Genomic DNA, 26,603 nt, shown 5'->3' with positions numbered 1-26,603 from the left:
CCTCACAGAATATTTAATTTAAAAATGCGAAGTCTTCATGGAATTGATTCTGTTGGTTCCTACCAAGAGGAAGTGTGGTCTTCCTTGAGGCCCTAGGTTTACATTTGACTCTAGAAGTAACCTAGAACTGGAGATATCAATGGGAGATGCTCCCATTTAGTGATTCCATCATCCTCTGCTGCTGCTGCTGCTGCTAAGTCTCTTCAGTCATGTCCGACTCTGTGCGACCCCATAGACTGCAGCCCACCAGGCTCTGCCGTCCTTGGGATTCTCCAGGCAAGAATACTGGAGTGGGTTGCCATTTCCTTCTCCAGTGTCTCATTTAATTCTTATAGGAACATTATAAGATAGTGCACATTTCACTCCATAGCTCATTTTCCTCTTTAATTATATAAACATGTAGAAAGTCTGTGTGCTCAATTGCTCAATTGTGTCCAACTCTTTTTGACCTCATGGACTGTAGCCTGCCAGGCTCCTCAGTCAGTGGGATTCTCCAGGCAAGAATACTGACTGGAGGTGGTTGCCATTTCCTCCTCCAGGGGATCTTCCCCACCCAGGGAACGAACTCGAATTTCCTGTGTCCCCTGCATTGCTGGTGGATTCTTTACCACTGAGCCACCTGGGAAGCCTGTAGAAAAGCCTAATGATTCTATTTTTGTAGCTTGAAGACTAGTTTAAAAGGAAAGAGAAAGGAAGCTATGTTTGGCCCAATGCATGTGATTTCCAGTCTCTTATGGCTTGAAAATATCCAGGGTTTTCGTTCTCTTTCTTTTTTAAACAAAAAATAGCTTGAACAAAAGGAAAGAAGATTAATTGTAACGGAATCCCTCCTTTGAAAAATATACTGGAGGCTAGATTTTCATGTACCTGGCTGCGTGGAGACAAATGAGGAAGCTGGTGTCTCCAAGGTGGAAAGTTGATTGAAACCTAGTTGAAGGGGTGGCAGGGGGATCTCAGGTGAGTGGGGCAGGGCGTGGACACTCCAATGGCTCAAATGTCTCAGAACAAGGAAGATTATGCCTGGGCCCTGGGTGTGTGAAACTTGCAAATCAGTGATAAAAGAATCGTTGGGGGATTGGAATACCCTGAATCAGCCTGGAGAGTTAGTTCTTACAATAAGCATTAGAATCATGGCACGGGGGTGGTGGTTGGGGGGGCTTATTAAAATACAGATACCTGGGCTCTAGCCTTGAGACCCTGTTTAAGTAATCTCCGGAATCTGGCTGAGGAATGTGCATTTCTAATGAGCAGTCAAGGTCATTTGGAAACTGAAAACTCATTGCCACAGTCAGGGAAAACCAGGGGAGGGCATCAGAACCCACCTAAGCTGTGTAGCGGTGGGTGGTCACGTCAGCTGAATCTGCCATTCTGTGACTTAATCCTACTAGATTTAGGTGACACTAGTGGTAAAGAACCCTCCTGCCAATGCAGGAGACATAAGAGATGCAGGTTCAATCCCTGGGTTGGATCCCTGGGTCAGGATGCCCTTGGAGGAGGGCATGGCAACCCACTCCAGTATCCTTGCCTGGAGAATCCCATGGACAGCGGAGCCTGGCGGGCTACAGGCAGTAGGATCGCAAGGAGAAACAACTTAGCATGCATGCACATACGGCAGGCCTATGGTAACTTTTTGTGTGGTTTTAGAAAATGGTACCACACTTGTTATTTGACCAGTGTGGGGTAATACCAACTTAGCTCACCAGAATATGATTTATTAACTGAATGTGAGCCAGGTTAGTTTTGACATTTCTACAGGAAGAATTAACAGGTGACTGATGACCTCCAGGAATGTGCTCAGTCGCTCAGTTGGATCTGTCTCTCGGTGACCCCGTGGACTGTAGCCCACCAGGCTCCTCTGTCCATGGAATTTTTCAGGCCCGAATACTTGGAGCGGGTTGCCATTTCCGCCTCCAAGGAATCGTCTAGATCGAACCCCCATCTCTTGTGTCTTCTGCATTGGCTGCTGCTGCTGCTGCTGAGTCGCTTCAATTGTGTCCGACTCTGTGCGATCCCATAGACGGCAGCCCACCAGGCTCCCCCATCCCTGGGACTCTCCGGGCAAGAACACTGGAGTGGGTTGCCATTTCCTTCTGCAGTGCTTGAAAGTCAGAGTCTTTACCACTGTGCTACCTGGGGAGCCCCAGTAATTTACGACTTCCTGACTGGAAAGGGAAATCCCTTCTCTAGTCTCAGGTTGGCCCCTCAGGTGGGGCAACTTGCTTGCACTGTGCTGGGAACTCCTCTTTGTTACAAGCAGCTGAGTGGAACTCAACCTTAAGTGACTGATAGGTAAAATAGATAGAAGAATCAATAGTGCTCTAATAACTGAGATTTTACCAGAAAGAATGATTCATAGATCTGACTTTTTGTCATGTCCTGCTAATCTGTTCACCCAAATCTGATTCAAATAGAGATAGTGGTCTTGTGGGATAAATGCTGCTGTTTACAGGCTGTATTCTTTGAAGTCCATCTGGTGTTTGAAGTGAAGGTTAATTAAAAAGTTGGCTGAAAGCTGTCCCTTTTTAAATTTTTTTAATGCTGCATCTTGATTCTATGTAGCAGATGCTAAAATCATTTATTAGCAACAACAGATTTGATACATTTCCTGGCTGGATTTTAGATATTGAGCTCAATCTCCTTTTCAGGCTAAGGCAGATATAAAATACTTTTGATTTGGAGGCATTATCAGACTCTTCAGTAATGTGAAAAAAATTTTAAGAAGAAAATTAGATGTTCAGTTACTATTGCCTTTTATGAGTGATTATCCTGGACACACACTGTACACAGACACACATACACACACTCTCTTACTGCATATATATTTATTAAATATATATATTTATTCATATATAAATATGGATATATTTATGAAGCATATATACTTATATATTTATATTTATGCAGTGTGTGTGTGTGTGTGTGTGTGTGTGAAGGTAACCTTTGTAAAAGTAATTGGTTTTTTAACTGTGAAGGCAAACCTAAGTGCGCAGCAATAATGTATTATTCAGAGATCCCTTTATTTGATGTATACTGTGCAGGTCCTAAGGGCTTCCCAGGTGGCACTAATGGTAAAGAACCCACCTGCCAGTGCAGGAGACATAAGAGACGTGGGTTCAATCCCTGGGTCGGGAAGATCCTCTGAGGAGGGCATGGCAACCCACTCCAGTATTCTTGCCTGGAGAATCCCATGGATAGAGGAACATGGCAGGCTACAGTCCATAGGGTCTCAAAGAGTCAGTGTGTGGTGCAGCTCCTAAGTGATAATTGTGAAGATTGTCTATAGAAGATGGAAAAATGCTCATGATAAGGTTGAAGGGAAAAGATTGGAACAAAATGTATATATGTTTTTACTAACTGAAAATAAAGATGGCTGTGAAGTTTGGGAAGGAAAACAGGTGATGATTATGAACTTGGATATGAATGTGGCTTGGATCAGTTCACGCAATTTTGATGGCAAAGAATAGAAAACCTAATTCAAAATGACTGAATAAATAAGGAGGTTTGTTGTTCATATTACAAGAAGTCGGGCTCCAACATAGTACATCTCTATCTCTCTGCTACTCTCTTGATTCTATTATTTTCAAAGTGTGGTTTTATCCTTAGACTGATGGTTATTCCAGATTTTATATTGAGATAGAATAACTTGAAGAAGCAAGATAGGGTATCCTCTTTATGTATGTCCCATTGAAAGAGCAAGGAGACCTTCCCAGAACTTCTGCACAGATTCCCTCCTGTGTTTCATTGCTCAGACCTTCCTGGCACTCTCTGGGAAGGAAAATGCAGTTACCATGCTTTGCCTGTATTAGTCAGGATTGACCTCTGAACACGTGGGGCCTCGCCTGGCAGGGAGAAGCAGGTAGTTATTCAAGAGAACCAACAGAGTCTGTCAAAAAATGTGACTGAGGTTTGTCCTCTTGGGCTGCACACCACAAACTTGCAAGCCCTGGTGCCTGCCCAGCCTCCTACGTCCATGGTTTAATGGATGCGGGGGCCTTACATGTCTGCAGCCAGCTCCTGAAGCAGCATCTCACCAGGTGTGGCAGGCGGTGAGCAGGACATGGCAGTAGTCTTTGCTGTGTGTGTGTGTGTGTGTGTGTGTGTGTGTGTGTGTGTGTGTGTGTGTAGGGGGTGTGAGGTAGGAGGAATAGAGGTGAGAGCTGGGGCTGGGAGGTGGAGAGGGAGGTTACCAGTTATAGAGGAAATTGACTTGTCAGGTTGGCTCACTGGTTACCAGGGAAACCAGCAGAGGAGCACACCTCTCACCACCCCTTTGATAAGCTGTCATAGTGGAGATGCTCTGTTCTAAGAATTCACACAGTCCCTAGCTGGAGTTGGGGCAGGTATGTAGGAGTTGACTGATTAGGCTCTATGATTAAGAGGGAAGGTCAGTCACCTGAGTAGGGTGTAACGCAGGGACTGATGGAACAGAGGGATGTACTGAGAGCAAGGGGACGGCCATCTGGGATGGCCTGACCATACAATCCTTATACAGGTATCCCCCACTTTTTGAAAGTTTGCTTTATGCCGCTTCACTTTTAAGAAAGACCTACATCAGTACTTGTTTTCGCTAACCAAAGGAAATCCAATTTTCACTTTTATGAAAAATGGTGAAAATTTACAAGTGCTCTCAGTGTTTGTTTTGCTGGGAGCCGTTATAAACTCAGGGCGATAGCGGAGGACAGAGGAGCCTGGCCTGCTGCAGTCCCTGTTGTAGCAGAGCTGAACACGACTTAGCAACTGAACATTATAGCGGCGGCGCACACCCCCCTCAGCAGCGAGAGTGCTGCCCCCAAGCGCCTTCTCCAGGAACTGCACTCAGTATATCAGCATCCGGCTGCCGCCAGTCTTTGAGCTGTGTCTGGGAGCATCTGCACTTTTCCTGTTTATTTTGTGCATTTCTTAGCAAGATGTTTCCTAAGATTAGTTGCTTCTTTTTTGTTTGTTGTTGTTGTAAGGTGTAGGTGTTGTTTTTTGACAAGTTGTGTCTGACTCTTGCAGCCCCATGGACTGTAGCCCGCTAGGCTCCTCTGTCCATGGAATTTTCCAGGCAAGAATACTGAAGTAGGTTGCCATTTCCTTCTCCAGGGGCTCATCCCGACCCAGGGATCGAACCCGTGCCTCCTGCATTGGCAGGCGAATTCTTCACTGCTTAGCCACCAGAGAAGCCCAGGAACAGAACTTACAAAGATGAATAAGAAATCACCTAAGTCCTCTGGTTAAGGATGCCCACTCTCTGGTTGAAATGTCAAAATAATACTAGGCATTTTTTATTACCTTTCCTGTGATATGTACGCTGGGAGACAGATAAACTTACTATTAAGTGTAGTTTAATTTCATCACTTAGAGTTGTACAATAAAATGTTAATACCCACACTATGTGTTTATGTGTGGACTTAGCTACTGAACAGTATAAACACAATTTGTAAAATTTTCTGCTAAAGTTATTTAAATGCATATATTGTCTTATTCTTTTGCATTATATTGTATAATGTTTTAAATGCATGAATAATTGGTGGTGGTGGTGTTCAGTCACTCAGTCGTATCCGGCTCTTTGCGACCCCCTGGACTGCAGCACTCCAGGCTTCCCTGTCCCTCACCATCTCCCGGATGGGCTTATAGATTTATGTAAGCCCAATGTAAATGGGTAGAATTGCTTATTCAAAAGATATGCTTTCATTTTGAACCTGACAAGTTCATATTTTTCTCAGTATGAAAGGTATCTACATAAATAATAAATGAACAATTAATATGAATTATAGATGAGGACTAATGGGGGTGAGTATAGTTCAGTTGGATATTTAAGGGGATGCTTCCTATGTTAAAAGATGATTTCATTTTGACATGGCATGATTTGAGTAAAATCTATTATTTCACAATGCTAAAGTGATTTCAGTTATGGGTAAGTGTAATCATTGACAAAATAGAATTCAGTTCAGTTCAGTCGCTCAGTCGTGTCCGACTCTTTGCGACCCCATGAATCGCAGCACGCCAGGCCTCTCTGTCCATCACCAACTCCTGGAGTTTACCCAAACCCATGTCCATCGAGTCAGTGATGCCATCCGACCATCTCATCCTCTGTTGTCCCCTTCTCCTCCCGCCCCCAATCCTTCCCAGCATTAGGGTCTTTTCCAGTGAGTCAACTCTTCGCATGAGGTGGCCAAAGTATTGGAGTTTCAGCTTCAACATCAGTCCTTCCAATGAACACCCAGGATTGATCTCCTTTAGGATGGAGTGATTAGATCTCCTTGCAGTCCAAGGGACTCTCAAGAGTCTTCTCCAACACCACAGTTCAAAAGCATCAGTTCTTTGGCGCTCAGCTTTCTTCACCATCCAACTCTCACATCCATACATGACCACTGGAAAAACCATAGCCTTGACTAGACGGACCTTTGTTGGCAAAGTAATGTCTCTGCTTTTAAATATGCTATCAAGGTTGGCCATAACCTTCCTTCCAAGGAGTAAGCGTCTTTTAATTTCATGGCTGCAATCACCATCAGCAGTGATTTTGGAGCCCAAAAAAATAAAGTCTGACACTGTTTCCACTGTTTCCCCAATCTATTTGCCATGAAGTGATGGAACCAGATGCCATGATCTTAGTTTTCTGAACATTGAGCTTTAAGCCAACTTTTTCACTCTCCTCTTTCACTTTCATCAAGAGGCTCTTTAGTTCTTCTTCCCTTTCTGCCATAAGGGTGGTGTCATCTACATATCTGAGGTTATTGATATTCTCCCGGCAAAATAGAATACCTGAATACTATCAAATAAGCTGTAGGGAAAAAAACAAAACATAAAAATTAATGTAGCCTCCCCAACTGTACTTGAAAAATTCAACTAACTAATTCTCTATTCAGTTGTTTTTAGGCAATGTGATTATTTGGTGTATGTTTTATAATTAAGACAGAAAATGATCACTTAATATATTTTTCCAATTTTGCCTTTAGTAGAAGGCATAAGATTATATTTAATTCATTGTCAAATATGTGTACTAAATTGTCCAATATGTAATGGACTTTTGTTCTGTTTTTTTAATAGTTCATAAACTGAAATTTCTACATCACTTTCAGCTTTAAGTATACTTTTTGTCAAAGATCTGAATAATAGCTTGATGTCACCAGCATGAATTTCTGGTTCCACCAGAACAATAGAGCTGACTAAAATTAAGTATTTTGTGCCTCTGTGAAGTTCAGTAATGGATGAGAAAGGATTCGGGCGATAACATTAATTTTCTATTCCTCATTTATCAAACTGTGATTTTTACAAGATTTCAGAAATATTTATTTTTAATTCTGTTCAGAATACTGGGATGGATCTTTGTTTTTGCTGTTTTTTCTGTCACATGAGTGAGTGCTATTGTATAAGTATATTTTAAGGAGTTAACTAAATAGGCATACCTTTTCATTTCACTAATTTTGAAATGAGCTGGATTTAGAGAACAAAGATAACTGACATGTTTGGTTCCTTTCCTGATATTTCTTTTAGGTCTTCTTGAAGTATGGATGGTTTTGCCAGCTGTCCATGGAGAGATAATACCAGAATGGGTCTATTAGTTTGCTAGAGCTGCTGTAATGAGTACACAGACTGAGTGGCTTAAATAAAGAAACTTGTTATTTCACAGTTCTGGGGACTGGAAGTCCAAGATCAGTGTCAGCAGAGCCATACTTCCTCTCAAGACAGTAGGAAAGGATCTGGTCCAGGGCTCTCTCCTAGCTTCTGATAGTTCCTTGGCTTGTGGAAATGTAACTGCAACCTCCGGATGGCATTCTCCCTATGGGTGTCTGTCCAAATCTCTCCTTTTTATGAGATCATAGTCATACTGGATTGGAGCCCACCCTAATGATCTCATTTATCTTGATCCTCTGCAAAGACCCTATTTCCAAATAAATTCACACATTCATAGGCACCGGAGGTCAATGCTTAAGCATATTTTGGGGGGAAAAGAATTCAGCCCATCACCATCTTTCAACGATAACCCTGTATGCGAGACAGAATAAGAGACACAGATGCATAGAACAATTTTATGGACTCTGAGGGAGAAGGTGAGGGTGGGACGTTCTGGGAGAATAGCATTGAAACATGTATATTATCATATGTGAAACAGAACACCATTCCATGTTCGATGCATGAGACAAGGGCTCGGGGCCGGGGCAATGGGATGACCCGGAGGGATGGGATGGGGAGGGAGGTGGGTGGGGGGTCCAGGAGGGGGAACACATGTGAACCCATGGCTGATTCATGTCAATGTATGGCAAGGACTATTACAATATTGTAAAGTAATTGGCCCCCAACTAAAATAAATAAATTTATTAAAAAAAAAAAAAAAGAATTCAGCCCACTGCAATAGCCTTGAGAACCGATGAAACTTGTGAAGAGAATTTTAATCTAGTTAACTCTCTTTCTCTAGATTACCTTGTATTGAGTGAGACTGATAACATGGCAGAAGAGAACCCCTCTGGAATGTCTCTTTGTTTTAGGAATCCCTATTTTTTTTTTTTTTTGTAGCTAAGTTATCCATAAAGCAAATTTCTGTAACAAAAATCTTTTATGTTCCTTTTCCTTTATAAAAACTGGAGATGTGTTTACATAATAAAAAATAGTAGTAAACTAAAATGACAGTGATTTCAACATCTTTTAAAAATGTACTCATTTTTAATTGGAGGATAATTGCTTTACAATATTGTGTTGGTTTCTGCCATATGTCAACATGAATCAGCCAGAGGTATATGTATGTCCCCTTCTTTTTGAACCTCCTTCCCACCTCCCACTCCATCCTACCCCAAGTTCAACATTTTTGGCAGAGAATTAAGGTAGTAGAATTCTGACCATTGTTGTGTATTGGCACATTTTGCCTTTAAGTAGTTGTTTATACCAACAGGCTGGTACGACTGACAGTTTTCTTTGTTTTTTTGCAATAATTCTTTTCATGAACTCTAGGGGCTCCTCTCCATGACATGCCATCATGCATAGCTTTATAGTTCCAGACTTTTTTCTATTACTGGTTTAGTCTGTAAATTAGTAATGACTACTATAGTTGATCTAAAACCTCTGTCTGAGACTTCAAATTTTAGATTATTGTTATTAACACTTTTTAAAAAATAGGAATATTTAGAATAGAATATTTTTCCATCAAATTGGCACATGAGAGACTTTAAGACCATGCAACCCTGGATTCACTGAGGTGTTGCTGAGAGACATGAGCTGAGACTACGAGGAACATCGCAAAGTGCTGGGCAGAAGTAGGAAAGTATGAACCAAGGAAGACAGATCAATTTTTGGTAATAAGAGGCTGTGACAACGGAGCAATATTTACCAAAGAATCTGGTCTAGAATTTGTCTGAAGAATTTTATTGTTAGTAAGATAGTAATAAAAATGAGTTTACCAGGCTCTGGCCTTTGTGGATTGCTTTATTGTTTTATCCTCTCTCTCTCTGGTTTTTTTTTTTTTTTATTTCCTCTTGTAATTGCGTATCTATAAATTTGTGCAAATGTATAGTCCTAGAAATTTGTACAGTCCTAGAAATTTGTACAGCCCATGGGACAAATCAGCCTCCACTGGAGGATTAGCCTCAAATATAGATCACCAGAAAGCCACTTCTCTTGTGTTCTGTAGTATAGAGAAACTCTTAAGACTGTCTTATGGATCTGCCTGGCTAGTGTATCCCCATGTAATGTTTGGTAGATTTGTTGTAGTATTTCACCATCCTGGTGAATGCCAACATGGCAGAATGCATAAAGTGGTACCTGAACTATTGAAAAGTGCTTATTGCATCCCAAGTCTTTGCTCAGGTTTGGAGGCAAGGGACTGGTAGCAAGGGAGGGAATCTGGGAGGCAGTTTGTCATGGCTCTGCAACTGCTCAGTTGGTTGGCTCCGTAGCTTCCTCATCCATAAATTAAGGGAAACCAATTACAGTTCTACCGTCTTAAGCATTCTAAGAGAGCTAAGTGAAGCAAGAACGAAGTAAAACCAAAACCAAACAAAAACTACCTCCTGTCTCAAATGTATGTAGTATGAATTGTGTGTTCATGCTTTTCTTATCTTAGGCATATTATCGTGCTGATATTTTTTTTTTAAAGTTCTTTCAAAAAATTATTAGAAGTGTAAACCTCATAGAATTACATACCAGTAAGAAATACTCACTGAGTTCAAGGTAGATGATTACTCAGATATTTTGGAAATTTTTATGGCGTAAGGAAAGGATAAACTATGTGGAGGGGCACTGCTAGGCAGGTGTGTGTTTTGGGGATGTTGGTGTTGAGAATGGATTCTTCCAGAGAATTCGCTAGTCATTGACATGCAAACTGCCTTTCCAGAATTGCAAATATTTGTATCCATTTGTTAAAGGAAAATTGGATGAGCACTCCACATTTCTTGCCATATAACAAATACAGATAAACAAATCCAGGTTTTCACAGCATGTTTGGTGCATGTGAGAAATGATGGTAGAACTGATAATTGACCTGGAAATTATTCCCAGTGCTATCATTTTTGTTATAATGATGTTATGGTAACAATTACATATTATGCAGAGTTTTCTCCTCCTCATTTGTAGATAGGTGCCTTAATCATTTAGATAATATGCCTGCATCATTTCTTCTTTGAAAGCTTTTTAGTGATTTGGGCAATATTTTACATTTTATTGTGATTATTTAACATGCATGAGTAGAGTTCCAGTTTGTTTTCATTACTAGAACTTCTGTCCAACCCTTTGACATGAAGAATTTGATGGCGGTGGTATTTGTGGTGGTGGTGAATTAATAAACAGATAATAGATTAAACGGTTTCTCTGGTGGCTCAGCTGGTAAAGAATCCGCCTGCAATGTGGGAGACCTGAGTTCGCTCCCTGGGTTGAGATGATCCCCCTGGAGAAGGAGACGGCTACCCACTCCAGTATTCTGGCCTGGATAATTCCATGGACTGTATAGTCATGGGGCCACAAAGAGTTGGACACGACTGAGTGACTTTCACTTTCGGATTAAACATCATTTCAAATAACATGTGTTTGAGGTGAACAAATGAATTCTTTGATTTGAAAAAAATCAAAAGACATTTTTACTGTGCATGATATTAGTATTATGTGGGTCTCTATAGAAGACATTTTGTGATTATAAGAAATCATTAAAGTTCAGTTAAACTCTTTGGACATATTTCTTTAAAAATATTCTACAGCTCACACTTTTTGTTGTAGAAAGGGGGACCTCTTCTAAGGCCCAAGAGTAGGCTCTTGTCTGACAGTGAGAAAGGAATTATCTGAGGAGGCACATGTGCTGACAAAGCAAGAGATTTTATTGGTAAAGGGGCGCCTGGGTGGAGAGCAGTACTGTAAGGAAACCCAGGAGAATTGCTCTGCCCCATGGCTCACAGTCTTGGGACCTATGGTGATGAGATTAGTTTCCGGGTTGTCTCTGGCCAGTCATTCTGACTCAGGTCCTTCCTGTTGGTCCAGGCATTGCTCAGTCAAGATGGATTCCAGCGAGGAGGATTCTGGGAAGTTGGTAGGACATAGGGATTGGTGTCTCCTTTGGAGCTTTCCCAAATTCTTCTGGTTGGTGGTGGCTTGTTAGTTTCATGTTCTTTACCAGGACCTCCTGTCATAAAATAAATCATGAGATGGTTACTGTGGTGCCTGGCCAGGGTGAGCGGTTTCAGTTGGTGTTTCCCCCTAACATTTTCACTGAGCTAGACAGGGCTTCCTCTTGCTTGGTCTGAATTAAAGAAAGTTAGAATATATATGAATCAGTTTTAGATTATCTGCCATATGAATGATGCACGCTCACCTTCTCTCCTGAGTAATCAGGATTTGGCAGTGCAACTTTGTCTCCATTTGTTCTTGCCTCTTGTTTAAATTAAATGACACTTTGTATTTATCATGAGAGATAGGATATGTGTTTCTTAAATAGTTATATTTTTAAAGGATGATTGGGTGGAAAATAATAGTGATAGATGACTAGGCTAATGCAAATGAAATGAATGGATGATTTAGAATCTATTATTTTTGAAAAATAATTATAAAGCCATAGATTACTTTGAAATATGTAAAATGTGCCAGAAATTTTTAATAAAATTTAATTTCTTAACTTCTTTTACCTATGAAACAAAGGTCATCTTAAGTGACTTTTCACAGACTTTTATGAAATTTTTAAGTTGTCTGAGTTTGCTTCTACCTCTGCACATGTCTCAACTGCAGCCTCAGGACCGACTCTAAGAATAAATGCCAGTGAGAAGAGAAATGTAGTCCTTTGATGCACACTTAAAAAAAACTTGAAATATATTTGATATACGCTATTATGTTGGTTTCAGATGTACTGCATAGTGATTGCAATTTGCATATGTTATGAAATAATCACCACAGTAAGCCTAGTAACCACTTTGATCCACAGTTAAGGGATAAGACTTAAAATAGTATCTTCCCAGGGATGCTCTAATTTAAATTTTGACTCTTTTAAGACTGAGAAGAATGACTCAAATTATGGACTGTGGAGCAGCTGAGTGGGGATGATATGTAAAGAGAAGTGAAGTTCAAGGGCCATTCAGTTACACCACACCAGTCTCCCTAGGGGCAGTTTCCCTAAGACTAACATTAGACAGTATTTCTGACACTTAACACCTTTCTGAAATTTTAGACATTGTCTTTAGACTTCTCACAACTACTGGTAGAGGCTAAAAGGGGAAAAACATTTTATTCTTCTTTAGTGGAAGAACAGATAGAAGGAAGATACAACAGCCAATAACAGGTAACTTATAAACAGCATTGTATTTGTTTCTGTTTTTCTTTTTTTAAAATCTGTGATGTCTCGTGAAGATGGAAAGTGATACATAAGTGATAAGAACTTCCTATGTGATGTAATCAAACATGTGGGATGCAGTATCTGCCATTAGTCACAGTCTTCCACTTTTTCCCTTTGGACTTCTGTTTGCCTGGATAAAGAAAGAAAGTATCCTTAGCATTGACATCAGGATGTTAATTTAAAAAAAAGTGCCTGCTAAATCCTCTTTTAAAGATAGAAGGACTTGCTGTGAACAGTGAAAGCCTGGCTCTCTCAGCATGTTACCCGAGGACTCGTTCAGTATGTTCAGTGTGTTCAAACGGTTATGTTCTATTCAAGGATCTGGGGATTCTTTTCCATTTAGGGTCAGTCCGGCTTCGTGGTGGCAAAAGCGCCTTTGAAGGCACAGTAGGAGTGTATGAGAATGGAGCCTGGGGCGTCGTTTGTAGCAGCCACTGGGACGACGCTGATGCTTCAGCTGTTTGTCACCAGCTGCAGCTGGGGTGAGTTTGTTCATCCTTGACGGAATCTGTCTGCTGATACCTGAAGGGAGTGCTGGCCCCCCGCTGTTACCTTGGAGAGGTTACCTCCTCCTTCTCCTTCTCTCACGTTCCTCACTCACTTCTCTCAGGAGACTTTTAAAGAAAGGGTCCCCAATGGAAGGAGTGAGTTCCTTTACATACAAATGCATTTCACTTGTTACTACCCCTGCTGACTAGGAAATGCCTGCCAGAGACGCTCAGAGGGCTCAAACAAACCAAGTGCACACCAGGACCCAGGGACCCCACAGAGACTGAGGCAGAACTATGTTTGAGCCTCACTTGTGGAGGTGAGGGTCAGCAGTGGCCTGCCGCTGGGGCAGGGGCTCTGGGTGTAGCAGACCTGGCTATGGCATAAGCCCTTTTGGAGGAGGTCGGCATTAACCCCACCATAGAGCTGCCAGAACTTACACAGGACTGGGAAATAGACTCTGGGAGGGCACAAACAGAACCTTGTGTGCACCAGGACCCAGGAGAAAGGAGCAGTGACCTCACAAGAGACTGACCCAGACTTGCCGGGGAGTGTCCAGGAGTCTCCAGCGGAGGCATGGGTCGGTGGTGGCCTGCTGCAGGGCTGGGGGCACTGAGTGTAGCAGTGCATGCACGGGACCTTTTGAAGGTCACCATTATCTTCATTACCTCCACGATAGTTTGGCCTCAGGTAAACAGCAAGGAGGGAACACAGCCCCGCCCATCAACAGAAAATTGGATTAAAGATTTACTGAGCATGGCCCCGCCCATCAGAACAAGACCCAGTTTCCCCCTCAGTCAGTCTCTCCCATCAGGAAGCTTCCATAACCTCTTATCCTTCTCCATCAGAGGGCAGACAGACTGAAAACCACAATCACAGAAAACTAACCAATCTGATCACATGGACCACAGTCTTGTCTAATTCATTGAAACTATGACTCATGCCGTGTAGGGCCACTCAAGACAGATAGGTCATGGTGGAGAGTTCTGACAAAACGTGGTCCACTGGAGAAGGGAGTGGCAAACCACTTCAGTATTTTTGCCTTGAGAACCCCATGAACAATATGAAAAGGCAAAAAATATGACACTGAAAGATGAACTCCCCAGGTGCTCAATATACTACTGGAGATCAGTGGAGAAATAACTCCAGAGAGAATGAAGAGATGGAGCCAAAGCAACAACACCACCCAGTTGTGGATGTGACTGGTGATGGAAGTAAAGTCTGATGCTGTAAAGAGCAATATTGCAAAGGAACCTGGAATGTTAGGTCCATGAATCAAGGCAAATTTTAAGTGTTCAAACAGGAGATGGCAAGAGTGAACGTCGACATTCTAGGAATCAGCGAACTAAAATGGACTGGAATGGGTGAATTTAACTCAGATGACCATTATATCTACTACTGTGGACAAGAATCCCTTAGAAGAAACGGAGTAGCCCTCATAGTCAACAAAAGAGTCCAAAATGCAGTACTTGGATGCAATCTCAAAAACGACAGAATGATCTCTGTTCATTTCCAAGGCAAACCATTCAATATCACAGTAATCCAAGTCTATGCCCTGACCAGTAATGCTGAAGAAGCTGAAGTTGAACGATTCTCTGAAGCCCTACAAGACCTTTTAGAGCTAACACCCAAAGAAGATGTCCTTTTCATTATAGGGGACTGGAATGCAAAAGTAGGGAGTCGAGAAATACCTGGAGTAACAGGCAAATTTGACCTTGGAGTACAGAATGAAGCAGGCCAAAGGCTAATAGACTTGTGCCAAGAGAATGCACTGGTCATAGCAAACACCCTCTTCCAACAACATGAGAGAAGACTACACATGGACATCACCAGATGGTCAACACTGAAATCAGATTGATTATATTCTCTGCAGCCAAAGATGGAGAAGCTCTATACAGTCAACAAAAACAAAACCGGCAGCTGACTATGGCTCAGACCATGAACTCCTTATTGCCAGAGTCAGACTTAAATTGAAGAAAGTAGGGAAAACCACTAGACCATTCAGGTATGACCTAAATCAAATCCTGTACGATTATACACTGGAAGTGAGAAATAGATTGAAGGGATTAGATCTGTAGACAGAGTGCCTGAAGAACTGTGGATGGAGGTTCGTGACATTGTACAGGAGGCAGTGATCAAGACCATCCACAAGGAAAAGAAATGTAAAAAGGCAAAATGGTTATCTGAGGAGGCCTTACAAGTAGCTGTGAATAGAAGAGAAGCAAAAGGCAAAGGAGAAAAGGAAAGATATACCCATTTGAATGCAGAGTTTCAAAGAATAGCAAGAGCGACAAGAAAGCCTTTCTCAGTGAACAGTGCAAAGAAATAAGGAGAATAGAATGGGAAAGCCTAGAGATCTCTTCAAGAAAATTAGAGATACCAAGGGAACATTTCATGCAAAGATGGGCTCAATAAAGGACATAAATGGTATGGATCTAACAGAAGCAGAAGATGTTAAGAAGACATGGCAAGAATACACTGAAGAACTATACAAAAAAGATCTTCATGACCCAGATAATCACGATGGTGTGATCACTCACCTAGAGCCAGACATCCTGGAATGCAAAGTCAAGTGGGCCTTAGGAAGCATCACTACGAACAAAGTTAGTGGAGGTGATGGAATTCCAGTTGAGCTATTTCAAATCCTGAAAGATGATGCTGTGAAATTGCTGCATTCAATATGCCAGCAAATTTGAAAATCTCAGCAGTGGCCACAAGACTGGAAAAGGTTAGTTTTTATTCCACTCCCAAAGAAAGGCAATGCCAACGAATGCTCAAAGTACCGCACAGTTGCACTCATCTCACATGCTAGTAAAGTAATGCTCAAAATTCTCCAAGCCACGCTTCAACCGTGAACTTCCAGATGTTCAGGCTGGATTTAACAAAGGCAGCAGAACCAGAGATCAAATTGCCAACATCCATTGGATCATCGAAAAAGCAAGAGAGTTCCGGAAAAACATCTGCTTTATTGATTATGCCAAAGCCATCGACTGTGAGGATCACAATCAACTGTGGAAAACTCTGAAAGAGATGGAAATACCAGACCACCTGACCTGCCTCTTGAGAAACCTGTATGCAGATCAGGAAGCAACAGTTAGAACTGGACCTGGAACAACAGACTGGTTCCAAATATGGAAAGGCGTACATCAAGGCTGTATATTGTCACCTCTGCTTATATGCAGAGTACATCATGAGAAATGCTAGGCTGGATCACGCACAAGCTGGAATCAAGATTGCCGGGAGAAATATCAGTAACCTCAGATACGCAGATGACACGACCCTTATGGCAGAAAGTGAAGAACTAAAGAGCCTCTTAATGAAAGTGAAAGAGGAAAGCGAAAAAGCTGTTTTAAAACTCAACATTCAGAAAACTAAGATCATGGCATCTGGTCCCATCACTTCATGGCAAATAGATGGGGAAACAGTGGAAACAGTGGCTGACTTCATTTTTTCGGTCTCCAAAATCACTGCAGATGGCGACTGCAGCCATGAAATTAAAAGATGCTTCCTCTTTGGAAGAAAACTTATGACCAATATAGACAGCATGTTAAAAAGCAGAGACATTACTTTGCCAACAAAGGTCTGTCTCATCAAAGCTGTGGTTTTTCCAGTAGTCATGTATGGATGTAGAGTTGGATTCTAAAGAAAGCTGAATGCCAAAGAATTGATGCTTTTGAACTATGGTGTTGGAGAAGACTCTTGGGAGTCCCTTGGACTGCAAGGAGATCCAACCAGTCCTACCTAAAGAAAATCAGTCCTGAATATTCATTGGAAGGACTGATGCTGAAGCTGAAACTCCAGTACTTTGGCCACCTGATGTGAAGAACTGACTCATTTGAAAAGACTCTGATGCTGGGAAAGATTGAAGGCAGGAGGAGAAGGGGACAACAGAGGATGAGAAGGTTGGTTGGATGGCATCACCGACTCAATGGACATGAGTTTGAGTAAACTCTGGGAGTTGGCGATGCACAGGGAGGCCTGGCGTGCTGTGGTTCGTGGGTTCGCAAAGAGTTTGACAGAACTGAGCAACTGAACTGAACTGAATTGACTAGGAAATGGGCAGAAGCTAAATGGTCCAAAAATAAAAGCATCTTTTGGTCTTTGATCTAACAAATGGATTCTTCAGTGCCAGGAAACAAAGAATTGGGTCCTAAGAGTTTTATTTTCCCAGTAGCCTCTACAGCCTGTGGTTGCTGTCATTCGCTTTTACCTTGAGCCAGCCACAGATTCCCCTGTTGTATGTGTGTGTGTAGGAGGTGAAGTTCATTTGTAGTTTCATCCCATGCTGAGTAAGGTGTGATATCCTGGGACATAGGTTTTTGCACTGAGGAGATTCTGTAAGAGATGGCAATTTCCCTCAGCCCAGCAGCACCTGTCATCCTGAGAAGTTGCTGGCCGTTCCTACCACCCTCAGTTCCGTTCAGTTCAGTCACTCAGTCGTGTCCGACTCTTTGCTACTCCATGGACTGCAGCACACTAGGCCTCCCTATCCATCCCCAAATCCCGGAGTTACTCAAACTCATGTCCATTGAGTCAGTGATGCCATCCAACCATCTCATCCTCTCTCACCCTCTTCTCCTCATGCTTTCAGCCTGACCCTAGGCACTCTCCTTAAAATGGACTGGTGTACACTGACTCCCACCATGCCCAGTACCTTTATGCTTTGTCTCAAGGGGTTTCCCAGGAGCAGAAGTTTCCATTTTGGAATTAATGGTTTTTTTTTGTTGTTGTTATTGTTCTGCTTTTCTGTATCATTTATTTTTTCCAAGTATACATGCCCTATATTTTTCTTGACCTTTATCACCAAGGATCTTTAAAAAGCTTGGAAAATATCTTGTTATGAAAAAAATAAAGGTTAAAAGGCCTGAAAGAAAAGCTTTCTATTTGCAAATATTTTAGATTAATAATCAATGAGTGGTAATATCTAATGTGATGACACAAATGAAAAGGTTAGTCAAGTGCAGTCAAATCAGTAAGAATTTTAATTTGCCCGTTTCCTGTCTTCTCACTCGGAAGGTGGGAAATTAGTATTTAGTACAGGCGAACCTTGCAGGCTTAAGTTTTATTCAGACTTTTGATTCTATTAGAGTAGCAAATAGGGTTAATGTAATACTTAATTGATGCTTTCCAACTGTGGTGTTGGAGAATACTCTTGAGAGTCCCTTATACTCAAGGAGATCAAACCAGGCAATCCTAAAGGAAATCAACCCTGAATATTCATTGGAAGGACTGATGCTGAAGCTGAAGCTCCAGTACTTTGGCTACCTGATGTGAAGAGCTGACTGATTGGAAAAGACCCTGATTCTGGGAAAGATGGAAGGCAGAAGGAGAAGGGGATAATGAGATGGTTGGATGGCATCACCGACTCAATGGACATGAATTTGAGCAAGCTACTGGAGATGGTGAAGGAAAGGGAAGCCTGGTGTGCTGCAGTCCTTAAGGTCTCAAAGAATTGGACACGACTGAGCGACTGAACAACAACAACAATACTTAATTAGGCTTCCTTGGTGGCTTATCGGTAAAGAATCCACCTGCCAGTGCAAGAGATGCAAGTTCTATCTCTAGGTCAGGAAGAGCCCCTAGAGAAGGAAGTGGCAACCTGCTCCGGTTGTCTTGCTGGGAAATCCCATGGACAGAGGAACCTGGCGGGCTACAGTAAATGGGATTGCAAAGAGTCAGACACAACTTAGCAACTAAACAACGATTAGTTAAGTTAGTTAACTAAACAATTAGTTAAGTTCAGCTACAACTCACTAATTTTTTACAATGAGGGTTGAAATAAATCAGGATAAAAGCAAGAGGAGAGAGCCTACAAAGAGTTATGGTGTTAGCATGTTAATTACTGATTTTATCCCCAGTGGTTTGTTTGGCAAACAGTCCTTGGCTGGTTGGGCAAGTCACAAAGAATGTTGGCTTGATGCTTTTTCTTTGACAGCCTGAAGGTGTAACAATTTGTAGGTTGATGTCAGTGTCTTCCTTCATGGACCTTTCTACCTGTGCTTTTATTATCCCTGAAAAGCAGGGAAGAATGAAATTTTCTATGAGACTGACATAAGAAAACAAAAATGGTACAAATGAACTTATTTACAAAATAGAATTACAGATGTAGAAAACAATCTTATGATTACTAAGGGGGGACAGTAGGGAGGGATAAATTGGGAGATTGGGATTGATATATACACACTACTATATATAAAATAAATAATTAATAAGTACCTATTTTATAGCACAGGGAACTCTACTCAGTGCTCTGTGATGACCTATATGGGAAAATAATCTAAAAAAGAATGGATATATGTATATGCATAGCTGATTCACTTTTTTGTACAGCAGAAAGAATGGATATGTGTATATGCATAACTGATTCACTTTTTTGTACAGCAGATACAACACTAAATCAACTATATGCCAATAAAATTTTCTAAAAAATTTTAAAACAAAACAAGCTCTGTAGTGGAGATGTGAATTACAGAGATCCTCTTGATTGATAAGGGACTTCCCTGGTGGCTCAGAGGTTAAAGCGTCTGCCTCCAATGCGGGAGACCTGGGTTCGATCCCTGGGTCGGGAAGATCCCCTGGAGAAGGAAATGGCAAACCACTCCAGTATTCTTGCCTGGAGAATCCCATGGACGAAGGAGCCTGGTAGGCTAGAGCCCACGGGGTCGCAAAGAGTCGGACACGACTGAGCGACTTCCCTCCCTTGATTGATAAAAGAATGTAAACTATCTTTATGCAAACATAAACTTCAGATAAGCTGATCTGATTCCTTCTGTCATCTCTTAGTAGTCCATTAATAAAAAAGAATTTCAAATAAGAGCAGAGCAACCTGGCTTTATTGCTGTCAAGACAGATTCATATTTTAGATACACCCCAAATATTTATTGTTGGGTTAATGGAAGCTGTAGCATGGAGACAGTTCTAGAGATCATCATGTTATTCAGATAAGCATTTAATCTTTTAAAAATTTAATTTAAGCTTTGTACATATTAGAGGTTAAAAGTATGTAGACTAGATGAGTTTTCTCAATTGATTTCAAAAGTTCATTAGCAAATACTATTATATATATATAAATTTTTTAAAAATGGGAATGGATTGCCTCTCTTGATATTACCTTGCTTAGATGTGGCAATAATAATTGTTTTGAAAATGACAGCCTAAAATATTGGAATAGGAAAGAATCTTCAAGCATCCAGACTTCTTTCATGTATCAGAAGGAAGGACTTAGAGACGTGTTAGAGTAATTTGCAGCTGAGTGCAGACTAGAATCCAAGTCCCACTAGATCACATGACAGACACACTTCTTCCATATAACCATCCAGACTCCTGTTTTATGTCTGTAGTATTTGCCCATTTTCTTCTAAAATCAGCTGTAGATAAAGGCACATGCCTAGCATTATTCAAGGTTAATTAGAAAGATTGCCATAGATAATCACCCTGTTCTGATCTAATATTTTGATTTCCTTGAAATTTACATAATCCATTATGTTTGTCTTTTTCTTCCACATCCACCTTTTTTGACTTTTTCAATTTTTTTAAAACCCTTGTGCTTTGATAAAAGTTAGCCTACATTTGATAAACCTAACCTTGAGCATTGTACTTCCAGAGGAAAAGGAGTCGCAAAACAAACCCCGTTTTCTGAACTGGGCCTTATTCCCGTTTATTGGAGCAATGTCCGTTGCAGAGGAGATGAAGAAAATATACTGCTTTGTGAAAAAGACATCTGGCAGGGCAGGGCATGTTCTGAGAAGATGGCAGCTGCTGACCTGTGTAGCTTTTCCCATGGTGAAAAAAAAAAATTTTTATTCCCTTGCTTTACTTTTATTCTGTTTTCAGCATTCCAGATGAAAAACATGTCTTAGTTGAATGTTTTCCTAAGCGTTGAAATACAGACCTGAGTCTGAATCATCATAGTCTATCAACAATCTAATTAGTCTTCAAAGGAATTCATGTAACAGTCGGATTTCCATTTGAACTCAGTTGTTTTTTTTTTTTTTAATTAAAAATTTTTTTGATTGCACCGAGTCTTGACTGCTGTGCACGGGCTCTCTCTAGTTGCAGTAAGTGGGGGCTACTCTCTAGTTGCAGTGCACGGGCTTCTCATTGATTGAGGTGGCTTTTCTTGCTGTGGAGCACAGGCTCTAGATCATGCAGGCTTTAGTAGATGTGATGCTTGCACCTAACTGCCCCCTAGCATGTGGGATCTTCCTAGACCAGGGTTTGAACTGGTGTCCCCTGCATTGCAAGGCAAACTCTTAACCACTGGACCGCCTGAGAAGCCCTGACCTCACTTCACATATTTTCTGTTTTAATATAATTTGTTTATAGGATTATTATATACTGTATATGAAACACTTATTTGGGTAATGAAAAATTGTGATGGAATCAAGTTAAAAGTCATCTTGAAACCAAATATAAAATACAGAAACTATAATAAAATGTTTTCACTTTATAAAATAGAATAGAATCATAGTTATTAGCATTATTCTTTGAAGATAGCACATTCCATAAAACAAATCGCTACCTTGGATAAGGGCTCCTATGCATGATGTCCTAGGCATTCAGTTCAGTTCAGTCGCTCAGTCGTGTCTGACTGTTCGCGATCCAATGGACCGCAGCATGCCAGGTTTCCCTGTCCATCACCAACTCCCGGAGTTTACTCAAACTCATCTCCACTGACTCAGTGATGCCATCCAACCATCTCATCCTCTGTTGTCCCCTTCTCGTCCTGCCTTCAGTCTTTCCCAGCATCAGGGTCTTTTCAAATGAGTCAGCTCTTCTCATCAGGTGGCCAAAGGATTGGACCTTCAGCTTCAACATCAGTCCTTCCAATGAACACCCAGGACTGATCTCCTTTAGGAAGGACTGGTTGGATCTCCTTGCAGCCCAAGGGACTCTCAAGAGTCTTCTCCAACACCACAGTTCAAAAGCATCAATTCTTCGGCGCTCAGCTTTCTTTATAGTCCAACTCTCATATCCATACATGACTACTGGATAAACCTTAGCCTTGACGAGATGGACCTTTGTTGGCAAAGTAATGTCGCTATTTTTTAATATGCTGCCTGGGTTGGTCATAACTTTCCTTCCAAGGAGGAAGCATCTTTTAATTTTATGACTGCAGTCACCATCTGCAGCATTGGTGATTAGTATGTGGTTTTGGTATACAGATGTGTGTATGATCATGTGAACGGAAGCAGCGGGAGAAGCTCCCTTTGCTAGTTATTTTTCCTTGTTTGGGATATTCTTTCTAGGCTTTTAGTTTCACAATTGTGGGTGGGTTTTCTGGGGTCCGTGATTGTTTTAACGTGTGACCACAACCTGTGGCTATCACACCTTTTTGGATTTTCTTGGCGATAGTAGCGTGATCAGATGTCCCAGGTCTTAGAATGCCAGCAGACAGCCGAGGGCAATGGTTTCTGATTGAGTACAAGTATCAGGGAAGGAATTGACACACTCCCTCTGCAAAACATAGGAAGATCCAAGCTAGGGTCATTCCTGTGAACTGACTGGAAGAACCAATGGAAATGGTGCAAGATATCACACAAGTGTGTGCTTGGAGAGCTACAGTCCTTTTGTGGATGCAAGGTGCATTCTAAGTCTTTATGTCTTGTAAGTTTTTCCTTTTCTTCCTTTGCCTCTCCACCTCTTGGTAATCCTACTTGTGGCAAACACATGTTTACACATTGCTACATCAGGGATGCTGTGCATCGGGCTCAACAGTGCACTGCTTTTTGTAGACATTGCTTGTATTCTGTGTTCAACTGAACTGATAAAGTATGTTAACATTTTTCAAGTAGTGAAGTAAGTAAATTTTTGAAAACAATCCTTTTTTTTTTTCAGGGTTTCATAGTACTTTATTTTATTTTTAATTTGATTTACGGTGTTGTGCCAGTCTCTGGTGTACAGCAAAATGACTCAGTTATACACACATACAGTTTGTAGTACTCTAAAAGCCTGCATTTAATTCTAACAACAATGGGAAGTCAGTATATTTTTTTCAGGCTCTCTGTCTACTCTTTTTTTAAAAAAGCTCTCCATTCTCTATAATCTATCCACTTGTTTATGCTCTGGCTGCAAAGATAAATTTAAGGTTGATGTAAGCATATATAAAATATCGAAGGTTGAGATAAATTAGAAGTGAGAATGAAAAAATATGCTTTTATGGTAAATTAAATGAGAATATGAAAACAAATAGCTCAAATCAGCAAACACTGAGTCTATCTTAAGGCACAGCAGCAGACCTTTAACATTAATACTTTCTTTTAGTTTGGAATTTACATTTAGCATCTTGGCATTTAGTACTTTTCCAACACTTACAAAGTAGAAGATCGTATCTTTGTATTGGACATAGGAAATATCAGTATAAATGAAAATGTCTGGGAGTTTTATTTATCCATAAGTTAAATACGAGTCAACTACTTCACTGAAATTTCTTTCAAGTGATTTTTTTTTTGTGCGTGTATTTATTGGGAAGATGTGAGATGGTGACTAAATTTTGTCTTTGAGCTTCTCTATATTTTCACAAATACTTATACAACCAGTGTAAAAACTACATTTAAAAATAAAGCACAACGTTTAAAAAAATGTAAGGTAATTATGCCATAATGTTTCTAGGTTGTAGATAATTTTAAATTTCCTTTTAAATTTTTTTTTTTTTTTCTGTTTTCTCCAAGCTTACTATGGAGGTGGGGAGAGGAGAAGCAGAGAAGGATATAATAGTTTAAGAAATTTATGCTGTTTCTATTGGTTTGTTTCTATATTTTCCAAGCTTCTTAAAAGAAAAACATAGTAACATGTAAATTTAGGTTTCTTGTCATAATTCAGCAGTCATTAATTATAAGAAGCTGCTATATACTGTTGAGAACAGTTATGTTTATTAAACCTACCTTTATCCTTTTCCAAATTACAAGTGCTAGTTGACTTATGTAAGAAAACTGTGTTACAAATATCAGAGTATGAGTATATGTACATGTTTGCTAATCTAAATCCCTTCTCTGGTGTGATATTTGAATATAAATATGAATGTCCAAGTACCATTTATTGATAGCTGCTTATACTGTGGAGGAATTAGAAGCATATTTCATGTGGATAAATGATGAGTATTTGGCAAAAGATAACACTAAATTTCCTAATAGGGACCCAGCCTGTTCTGAACCTTTGACCATCTCACATTCTTTATTCCAGAAAAATTAGAGGGCCGTTCTGTTTCCCAAACACATACAGCTTTGTGTTTCTATGCTTGTGTTCATTCGGTTCATTTTGTCTGAAGTGCACATCCCCCATGTAGAACTTATGAAGTCCCATCCATCATCTTGGCCCTCTCAGCTACAGCTCCTTTAGAAGAGATTCCCTAATTTCCTCCGGGGGTGGGCGAGCACCTTTTGCATCTGAACCCCTGCAGGGCCTTCTCAATGGTCTCCCATCTGTACTCATGTTGTCCATATCCCGAGGCAATATACTTCTTAAGGGTAGCATTTGTGCAGTGCCTCTCTGCCTAACAGCTGTTTAAGAAACAGAATTGAAGGAGTGGATATCAATAGTTATTTTTCGTTGTTTGGGATATTCTTTCTAGGCTTTTAGTCATCGTTTGCCAATCCAGTCAGTCAACAAATATTTATTACATGCCTTCTACATAGCTGGGTATCTGAAGTACTTGAGTGAAAGGGAAAGGCGTTCCCTGTGTCCTCAATTCTAGACTAAGAAAAAGAGAGAAAAATTAAAAAACTGATGAAGCTAGATAAGGGCATTGTAGACTATAATAAGGAATTTGCATGGGGAAGCCTCTGGTATTCTTCACAGAGAATGAATTGATTCATACACAAATGATGAACTGATTCATACACAAATGAATCTTCAATATTGTTTTTTGAAGGTACTGGCTGTGATGTCCACCAGCTTCTTATAATGTGATAATGTTAACTTTGACTTGATCTCTACAAATGTAGAAATATTTCTATGCTGAAAGCAAGTATGTCATAGATATAAGTGCCATTCTTAATAATTACATGTTGGTAATTCTCAAGTTACTGTAAATAAAAAATCAATGCTATCCCCCACAATACCATAAAAATCAAATGGATTTCCAATAACTGCAGTTTTGAGTGTGTCTTTTCTGGTTTCTGAGGTCCTCGGGAAAAAGTGAATTTAGACTGCTTCCTCTTGACAGCTATTTGTATGAATGTAATTCAAGTTGGAGGATTTTAATCAGTTGAGATTATCATAAAATATATTAGACATGCGTGGGTATGTCCATATTGCTGAAGTGGCTTATTAAATATAACTTTATGATTGAGAATGGCAAAGAAATAGAATATACCTGATCTTCTATAGCTCAGTATGAATGTGTAGGTTTAATTTGTTGTTAATTTCATATCGCAGGCCCTGCGTTCCCCATCCTGCGCCTTGCTGGGGGGAGCAGTGTGCGTGAGGGCCGAGTGGAGGTCTACCATGCCGGTCAGTGGGGGACAGTCTGTGACGACCAGTGGGATGATGCAGATGCAGAAGTGGTCTGCAGGCAGCTGGGTCTGAGGTTGGTTCTTCTTCTTTTGTTTTGCTTACATTTCTAAGTTTATTACTTCCATACCCAAAGATAGGTGTGTTTAAATTGCACATTTCTTTGAACAAGTAGAAAAAGCCACCTTTTTGATCATTGTATTTGGCGGTAGTCTCCTTGAAGAGAATGTCTATGTACCTATAGATCTAACCTGTTTGTATCTGAATTCAACTGATTTTGTATCCTTAAGAACCTTAAGCCTTTTACCACTTTTTATCAGGAGCCTTTATAGGACTCCCAGGTAGTAACTAGCACGGTCAACTGCAGTAACTTACCAAAGTCATATGATGAAACTAGTTGTGAGGCTTTAACTGAAGTTCAACTTCTTTCCCCCAAATATCGTCTAAACTTTTGCCCTTTGCTCCTTATTTGTTAGGTATGTGCTTAGAACAAAGAATGTTTATTAATGTTCAAAGGAAATAATTCCTATGCAGGATATGGCAATGAAGCTTGTGGAATAAAGACAGAAAACCAATATTATATGTTGCTTTAGTTATGGTTACTTTGGAATAGTATGGTATAATTGTGTATCCTCTGATCCTTGTCTTTAGTGATTTTGAACATTGGTATAGCAGGCCTAAAAGTTTCTCTGAAATTATACTGGCAGATCTTCTGAAGTTGATATTTTACTTTAAATTGGAAAAAAATTATTTAGCATGTTGTGGCAGGTAGGGGTGGGTTGATGTGGAGACCTCTCAAAATTAAGTCTTCTCAGTTCTTGTTTCACTTTGTCCAGTTAAGCATAGTCTTTGACACTGGAGCATGATTTTTGAACCTTGA

The 26,603-nt window shown here is 40.5% G+C and overlaps 2 protein-coding genes across 9 annotated transcripts in view; one reads left to right on the top strand and one right to left on the bottom strand.

The window, feature by feature from the left end:
* LOC145506702 (uncharacterized) overlaps positions 1-26,603 on the bottom strand; it is a 102,702-nt gene that overhangs the window by 7,982 nt on the left and 68,117 nt on the right. For 4 of the 8 annotated variants that reach the window (XR_014054210.1, XR_014054203.1, XR_014054215.1 and 1 more), the window contains one exon: positions 11,262-11,584. The exons of 1 other annotated variant lie outside the window; for it this stretch is intronic. The gene's annotated coding sequence lies outside the window, so the exon portion shown is untranslated. Of the gene's footprint in view, positions 1-11,261; positions 11,585-12,559; positions 12,915-24,648; positions 24,772-26,603 lie in introns of those variants that run through there. 3 more of the 8 variants (XR_014054205.1, XM_081491978.1, XM_081491983.1) reach the window with 2 other exon arrangements.
* LOC145505927 (neurotrypsin-like) overlaps positions 1-26,603 on the top strand; it is a 73,651-nt gene that overhangs the window by 2,864 nt on the left and 44,184 nt on the right. The window contains 3 exon segments of the mRNA XM_081489284.1: positions 13,128-13,266; positions 20,877-21,055; positions 25,649-25,799. Coding sequence (XP_081345410.1) covers positions 13,128-13,266; positions 20,877-21,055; positions 25,649-25,799 — 469 coding nt within the window.

This window comes from Giraffa tippelskirchi, chromosome 1 (genome assembly GCF_054371585.1).
Source record: "Giraffa tippelskirchi isolate mGirTip1 chromosome 1, T2T-mGirTip1v1.2.pri, whole genome shotgun sequence".
NCBI lineage: Eukaryota > Metazoa > Chordata > Mammalia > Artiodactyla > Giraffidae > Giraffa > Giraffa tippelskirchi.
Note: the sequence above shows the minus strand (reverse complement) of the source record. Positions and strands in the feature narration are given on the sequence as shown.